At 39.1% G+C, this 8484-nt stretch overlaps 1 protein-coding gene across 1 annotated transcript; it reads left to right on the top strand.

Annotated features, from left to right (window-relative positions):
• The first annotated feature begins 678 nt into the window (after window positions 1-678).
• sytl3 (synaptotagmin-like 3) lies at window positions 679-7990 on the top strand. Its single transcript, XM_026340948.1, has 14 exons — window positions 679-699; window positions 1697-1960; window positions 2485-2700; window positions 3816-3883; window positions 4252-4303; window positions 4405-4471; window positions 4566-4638; window positions 5015-5142; window positions 5396-5518; window positions 5668-5837; window positions 5922-6018; window positions 6116-6286; window positions 6497-6569; window positions 7573-7990. Exons 2-13 carry the CDS (start codon window positions 1863-1865, stop codon window positions 6527-6529), a joined length of 1296 nt encoding a protein of 431 aa, XP_026196733.1. The 5' UTR covers window positions 679-699; window positions 1697-1862; the 3' UTR covers window positions 6530-6569; window positions 7573-7990.
• The last annotated feature ends 494 nt before the right edge of the window (window positions 7991-8484 follow it).

Raw genomic sequence — 8484 nt, 5'->3', positions numbered from 1 at the left:
TTTTTTTTTCACTGGCAGATATCTTTGCAAAAGTATACATGGAGGTTGCACGTGTTTGTCAGAGCAGTACAGTGAAACATACAGTTTCTATGTTTGTCACGTGTCTTATTGTTATTGCAGGATTTGCTGAGCTTATTTTTAGCTGACGTGCAAGTTTAGAGTCCATGTGAACAACCCAGTGAACCCTACACTGTTGAAAACTACTTGGAAATAAATGCACAGCGCAGTTTTTAAATTACACAGATGCTTTGTGTGACTTTGTCAGGCTTTTGGCAAAACAGGTCAATCTTTCTAAAAAAATAAGGGTCCACGCTTTTAGAGTGAGTGAGAGTTTGTATGTGAGTGTGCGTGACAACTGATTAGGTTTGTTTTTGGCCACTGACACGCAATCAGAGCTTATTTAAGGTATGCGTTCACTTGTCTTCCAGGAAGCTCTGCTCTGGCTGGGAAACGTCAGAGGGCTTGTGACTTGTTCGGTCGTTCTCACTGCATTCAGACGCCCTATTTGGCTGTTGATGTCTTTACTGTCAGTGTCATGGTGGTCTGATATGGGCTTCCACCCTCTCTTCTCGGATGTTAGGTCATTCAAGCCACTAAACCACGTGTAGCATGAATCATTATGGTCCCTTGCATAGTAGTGGCAAGTGTGAAATGACTGTTCATACATGGAGGCGACGATCAGTATCATATGCAATACAAGTGAGTGCCTGCTATCAAACTTTCAACCTGGGGGCTGTTAGGTTTCAAAGTATAAAGAAATGCCCCTGCATCGTAACCCTTTTCCACTAACATATTTCACATCTTGCCTCATTGATTGAGAATCCCTGCAGGCGTGGTGCAGAGGACAGATAACAGCAGTGCTCATCTGTGAACCATTAGCCCAAATTACAGCTGACGCTGATTGTTTTCTCCAGCCTCCTGGTAGCTATGGATAGTAACAAGGACAAGCTCTTATCTACCAACACCATGCTTCTTTTTTTTCTACAACTAAATAAAGTGTTCAGAAAGTCACTATACCCAACCAAGAAATAAACAGGATAAATAAATCAGTTATAACATGCTAAACCATTTTCCTCTTCAGCATTTCGGCTGTTTGGTTAAAATTAAATGAGTCTACTGAGCTATGAAACAAAGAAGAAGAAACTAGTACACAGACATAGGCGCACACGTCAGCCATCAATAATTCAGGGGTTGGCATTTGATTTGTTTTGCAGCCCTGCCATCAGTGAAGCATCACTGCTCTTCCAGCAGCTGAGGAAGCAGTGGTGGTTTGCCAAGAGGAGAGCTGAAAACTGGGGAGGGGGGAAGCTTGTCACACTGACATAAGAGGGGAAGATGAGGACATGAACAATGTGAAGAAAGGGTCAGGGGCCCAGAAAATAACTCAAGTGTAATGTTGAAATACAACTTACATACTCTGGTTGAGTAACTATCAGCACTACCAGGCAGAAAAAGTATAGTTCTTCACTTGCCTTCAGAGAAACAAATCATAAAGCAGGTTATTTTCACTGTTGTTGGGTTAGATAGTGAGATCTAATCATCCAAGTGGAAACATTACATGTAGTTATATCCGCTGGGAAGGTGCATATCTAACTCTGACGTGGATGTTAAGTCAGAGGAGATCACAATCAGGTGGGAGGGGGGATCTTCGTGCAGCAGTGCATAAATTAAAAGATACTATCTTTTACTCTTTCAGCTCTAACCAGGAACTAACCAGTAGGTCTGAGTCTGGTTGCAGCAAAGGGGAAGGGCTAAAGTGCAGAGGAGGAGACAGAAACTAAAAGAAGACACTGAAGCAGAGAGGAGGACAGAGTGAAGAAGACCTGTGACAGGGACAGATCAACAGAGACTGCTGTTCAGAAATGGATTTAAGTTTGCTGCAAGCTCTGGAGAGAGAAAGAATCTTGGAGGTTCTTCGGCGAGACAAACAGCTGCGTATTATTGAAGAAGACAGGATCAGGTGAGTAATCACTTTCATATGTTCTGTGACAAACAGACGTGTGGGAAATTCTTTTTGTTGATGCTGATCTTCCTCCTCTCCGTGATCATCAGATGCATGTCAGCATTTGATTCCTCCCTTATGTGACATGCAGTAAGCTTTAAATCAGTCAGTGGTAGTAGTTTTAAGCTAGTAAATTGGTTTTAGAGATGCTGTTGAGCAGATTTTACCTTTGGGCAGCACAAAGCGTGTGGTTCCCCCGTGTTTCCAGAGAACAGCTGTTGTCTGTAGTTTCATTCTGAACATCCAGATATGACAGGATCAATGACTCTTGGAAAGTGAAGTGTATTTCTGAGCATCAGGGGAAGTGCAAATTAAAATTTAAACCTATTTTATTTTTGGTCATACTCCTACACTATATTTAATTTGTAGTATGACATCATTGTGAAGACGTGTTTCTAATTTTGCTTAAAAATAGATTTTACACTTCTAAATTGCCAGTGGGGACTCATGATGTCTGTGTTTTCCATCGTCTCTCCCCTCAGGAGGATGAAATGTGAGCTCCAGGAGCTTCGACGGAGAGGTGCAAAGAATTCTGCCCGGCAGTACGGTGAGCGGACCTGCGCCCGGTGCCAGAGGCCCCTAAGAAAGCTCTGGAACTCAGGAGCGGTCTGCCGTGGCTGCAGCCACCGGATCTGCAGCAAGTGTCGCGTAGGCGTGGGAACGGTGGGCTGGAAGTGCACAGTCTGCCACGCCTACAGGTACAGTAGAGCTAAACCACCTAACCACCAGAGAACAGACCTATTTGACTCAACTGTGCTCGGACCACAATGACACTGCATGTATCTTTGCAGAAACAGCTTGTGACTGCATGTACAGTAACTTGCAACGTACTACCTCACTCTGGAAACTACAAAGACGTAATTTCTTGTGATGCACCTTTAAACTTTTATGTAATTTTACCTCTATTTAAAGTGGCTACCTATCCCAAGAGTGAAAAAGAATTATCATCTCAATCTGCAGCTTCCCTCAGCTTTAACAACCTTCATAGTGTGTTTCAGCTCATTGTTTAGCTGACCTGTCCACAATATTAGTCCTCACCCTAAACCATAAGCACCACCATGCCAGCTAGCCAGTCTGTTGAAACTGGTACTAAAATGGTAACAACAAAAAAAAGATATGCATTAATTAATCAATTAGTTGATCAACAAGCAGTTAACTTAACCTATGATTTTAATATCATGGTACTTAATTCACGCTTGAAGAAATATTCAACAGGAAGCTGTTTCAGTGATAGAGATCATGTAACGTGTCCCTTATCTGCCCTGCAGGCACATTTAGAGACCACTGTGACTAGTTAAGCTAGTGAAGCAGTTCGCAGTCTGCTGTATACAGCATAGAATTTGGACATATCTTGTCCTTCAGTGTTTTTTCTTTATTTTTAATATTTTCATTTAGCATTGTAGAATGCTGAGGATATAAAAAAACACAAATTATGACTACATAATTCTTTAAGTAGTGAACAAAGACGCTTTTATCATATTTTAGTTTGTTTAAAGTAGCTACTGATTTAGTTAAAACTGAGGGCACATTTAACCTGACCACCACAGTAAACTGATGTGTATTCAATTGATGGCAAGAGATGAGATATACCAGAGAATAAAGGAAAAGCAGCCAACATACATGTTCTTTCATAGTTTGGACGTTCATACGATGAACAATGTTGAAAAAACACTGAAGGACAATGGGTGTCCATGGTGTGGTCATGGAAATCTGAAAGTGAATACCAAAAGCTTCTTCTATTGGACACTTGACTGTTAATTTCTTTGACTATCTATCTGCTTAACAGTGTTTTTCTTCTTCTCCCTTTTTCCAGGGATGTGAAGATCAGATCTGGAGACTGGTTTTTAGAGGAAAAGGCAAAGAAGTTTACAGCAAAGACAGGTTTGTTTTAGGCACAATTGGTGTCTTGTCGTCATTAATTATTGATGCTCTCCTGATATCACTCAGTTTTACTACACCTGTTAATAAAATATGAATAATATGAGTTATGTTTGTTGAAGACATTTTCCTTAAATGAAATGACTAAATAATTCAGTAGAAGCTGTTTACAGAACAGTGTAGTAAAGTATTGCCATCAGAAAATCCAGTGTTCTTTGCCTACATGAAGAATGTGATTTGGCCACAGCATAATGACTTTGTCACTTTAGCTGACACTGTATGATATAAACAGTCCTGACACAGTGAACTTCATCCACCTCTTTGACACTCTGCAAACATTTGGTCATTCATAATATTTATGCTCTTTACAGATAAACATGAGACAGTTGGAGAGACGCTGTTGAAGACTTACAATGTGCTGAGGTATGAAAAAGCTTCATATATTTAATTTCAGTCTGTGTTCCTGCTTTGATTCATTTGAAACCTGAAAATAAAAAGTAACTTTTCTTTTTTTTTTATCACAGCCACATATCAGTCGTGCCTCCCACCCCTCCTCCCCACTTGGATTATCAGTTTCTAAACAGATCTGGGGTAAAAATGAATAAATACTGACTATGTCCATTATTATTTCACAGTAAAAACATTAATATGGTTTGTATTAATCATTTTCTGTATTGATCTGCAGGATTTGAAACACTCAAAACCTTTGAACAAATCGGTGGAGAATCTAATGGTCTCCTTCACGAGTCACATCAGAAGTAAGTTGTCACAAAACGCGTCCTCACATGAGTTAAAATGTGAACACGTTAACACCGACAGCGTGTAGCTCTTCAGCATCACAACCTTCACTTCCTGTGGGTGGTATCGCTTCATAATCTCGTCGCTGCCTCGATGAACTGAATGCGTGCACAGTGAAAACCTCACAGGAAATGTACCTGAAATAAAATGATGCACAAAAAAGACTTGTGACCTCACTATACTATGTATCAGCGGAAGTTGCATAAGATGATGGGCCCAGATATCAACAACGTGTTGCCTGCACTGCAAAAACACTGATGTTTGTTATGACATTAGATGAATGTTCTTGCCTTAAATATTTTATGTGTGCGTCTGACTTCGCTTTTGTCAATGCAGGGATTTCAACTTCACAAAACGATGTGCAAGATGACCTGCTGACAGTTGATGGCAGAGGCAAGAGGATGCACTTCATCTACAGCACTCAGAAGAGCCTGTCTGACACCGACATTAGCAAATGTGGCTATGTGAGTTATGGCATATGTTGAAGACATTACAAATACACATTGACAGTCTAAAGACGCCGTGACACACACATTGTTTGATTCTCCACGCTTTAATCTGGGTTGAGGTGGACGTATCTGAGAAACTGAGTGAGGCCCTAAAGTAATAATGGTTTTATAGTTCTGATAATGTAGTAGGTGTTGTTTATTAAGCTAAATCTCATCTAATAGACTAAATCTAAAAGCACAGTAGAATGATCCTTCCCTCTTTTTGTAGCTCTCCAAAGGACCAAGTCTTCCGAACCTGTTCAAGAAAAGCAAAGACAGCGACCAGGAAGGCTCCTCCACCGGGGCAGAGGAAGAAACCTCTTTCAGTTCTGAGTATTCCGGAGGATGGAGAGTAAGTAGCATCTGAAAAAATCCCCACGCAACATCCTGTGGTTGAAATATCAGATTATAGAATGTGATCATTTCATCATCTTCATTCTGAATGTGATGTTGTTTTAAAAATAAAATGGTAAAGTCCCAGCTTGTCCTTTGCTCCCTCAGGGCAGTACCAGCAGCATCAGCACAGACTGCGGCCTCTTCGAGAGCACCAGCGTGACAGGAGAGCTGGAGCTGCGTCTGGCCTACAACACCAAAACCTCCTGTCTGGAGATCACAGTCGGTGCCTGCAGAAATCTCAGCTATGGAGACACGAAGAAGAGGAAGTGTCAGCCGTAAGGAAAATCATACATATACATTAGTGATGTACAGTATAACTGTGATTTGTGATACTTAAAGCACCTTGTGTCTGTGTGTAGATACATCAAATTGTATGTCCTGCCAGAAAAAAGTGGCAAAATGAAAACGTCAGTGAAGAAAAACACAACTGATCCAGTGTATAATGAGGTTTTGAAGGTAAAAAGACAAAGATTTTTACCTACAGTAGCTATTCTAATAGTCAATAAGGTGTTTTGTCAAGCTTTAACATATTTCTCTGCCTGTTTTCGGACAGTATCAGATAGAGCGCCACTCGCTGTTTGGTAAGAGACTGCAGGCCACCGTGTGGCACACAGGGACTCTGAAGAGGAAAGTGTTTCTGGGTGAAGTCTTGATCCCACTGGATGGCTGGAGATTTGAAGACATGGACTCACAGCGTTTCAACTGGTACCCACTGTGTCCAAAGGTAAAACAGAGCAGACACTTCAAATATCCAGCTTTACTTCCGCCCCTTGTTTAGCTGTTTAAAAAAGATTTGACTGTATCTTTGATCATTTATCCATGTCCTAATCCTTTTTAATTCTGCATTAATCATTGCTATTCCAATTCTCATATTTAAGTTAAACATTGTTCTTTTAAGTCACCACATCAGCTCATTTTCTTCTTTGTCCATTAGTCTGAGAGTCCAGATGGAGGCGCTGTGGAGTAAGACAGAGAGGAGAGGCTGAGAAGAGTCAAGCAGAATCAAGGTGAGCTCCTGCAGCTCTGCACCCTTAAGAAAAACACAAGCACATCAGTTTTTTTGCTAGATCATTTCATGTTAGTTTAATTTAATATAAACTTACGTTTTTAAGGAAATGAAGGAAAAATGTTTTCTCTAAATCTTGAAATTGTCATCATGCTCATACAACACTTTCTTTGAAAAGAAATTGCAGCCACTTTGTGTTTTGTTTTTTTTCTCATATATTTCTTATTTTCTCCAACCACACAGAGCATTATATATATATATATATAATATAAACTAAATTAGCATCAAAGGCTTTTTATTGTCTTCTTTAGAGGACTCAGGATTGGAATCCACTATGTCAGCATATCTGATTTTAGGTTTTACACATAAATTTGATCAAAGAAGCATGGTGTTGGTTTCTGTATAGGTAGATTATAAGAGTCTTATACAGTCCAGTGCCATTAAAGTAGATGGTATAGTGTTTTATGACGTGGTTATAAAGTGTTGAATGTACCACAGATGTTATATGTGTGATAACCAGCAACTCAAGTATACTGTAGGTATTCAAAATTTTTCAAAATCATACAATGACATTTAAACATAAAACATAAAAGTCCCACACAATGATCTGAAACTGTGTAAAACACAGCACACGTCGGCAGCATCAGCGCCTCACTCTTCTTTTACAGCACTAGGGGTCAGAAGAACATTTCTTTTGGATACAGTCATGTTGCCTTGCTTCTTCCAGAGGTTAACAATGGGCCACATTGCAGTGATCGACTAACTGTTCTTATCAAAGGCGCCAAAAACCATTCCCATTAGTGCAAACATGACTCCGAACACCTGCGTCACTGTGTAAACACACCTCTTTGTGTTCCTGCATGCCTCTTGCATGCATGCATTTCAGTGTCTGCAGGCCTGCAAGGTGTGTTGTGTGTGTTCTGGTGTGTGTTTATGAATGCATTAAAGTGTGGCATTTAATAGTCGTGAAGGTGTGTTCAAATACCTGCTTGTGTTCTGTTTAGGTGTCTCACCAGCTGCTATGGGACAGAAGCTCCAGAACATCTCTCTGAACCTGGACCTGTGGGACCAAAGCCCCTTAAACTCCATGATGCACCTTCTGGGTGGAACCACATAGACGATGGCAACAGCAGAGACTTCCTTATTCAAATCCAACATAACTAATTTATTTGTAACTTTTTAACCCCACCTAGTTATAAGCAATACTGTATATAAGCACACTATATATTAGTTGTAAGCGTGTTTAAAATAGACTTTTAGAATACTAAGTTAAGTGATTATCAATGAAACTTCAACAACTTCTAATGCAAAATATTTCTACAAATTAATATAAGAAATAATGTGTGGTTTCAGATTTGATAAAAACACCAAATGTGATGTCTTATTATTTATTTCCCATATGTTCATTCTATTTATTAATAAAGTATTTATTTATGAATAATTCTTGACTCTTCATCACAACTGTACAAATTGTTACATACAAAGTGTTTTTTAACCCACTCGTGAATGATTAGTTTATATTAATAAACTTTTCTAATACACTTTCTTTTTAATCGTAAGCGAGCAGCTGACTGTAACTTTATATTTATATAGAGTTATAGCTTTATAAAAAGTAATCTATCAACAAAAAGGAAAAACATATTTACCACAATGTCAAATGTAGAGAAAGAATGAAAATAAATCTAAAGTTCAGTGTAAAAATACTGTAAATGAGGTGTTTAAGAATATTAATCTTACATATGTTCGTATATGTTCTTCTAGATTCAAGATATCTTTCAAAATTAAATGTTTTCTCTACTGTGAAGCTGTATTAAAGGAGTCAAGCAGCTAAACATCCAGGCACATAAAATTATCCTTTAAATAATAATACTGTAAAACACACTTGGATAATATTTCTAACAAATGAACCTTGGAAC

The sequence above is a fragment of the Anabas testudineus genome, chromosome 24, assembly GCF_900324465.2.
Source record: "Anabas testudineus chromosome 24, fAnaTes1.2, whole genome shotgun sequence".
NCBI classification, from domain to species: Eukaryota; Metazoa; Chordata; class Actinopteri; order Anabantiformes; family Anabantidae; genus Anabas; species Anabas testudineus.
Note: the sequence above shows the minus strand (reverse complement) of the source record. Positions and strands in the feature narration are given on the sequence as shown.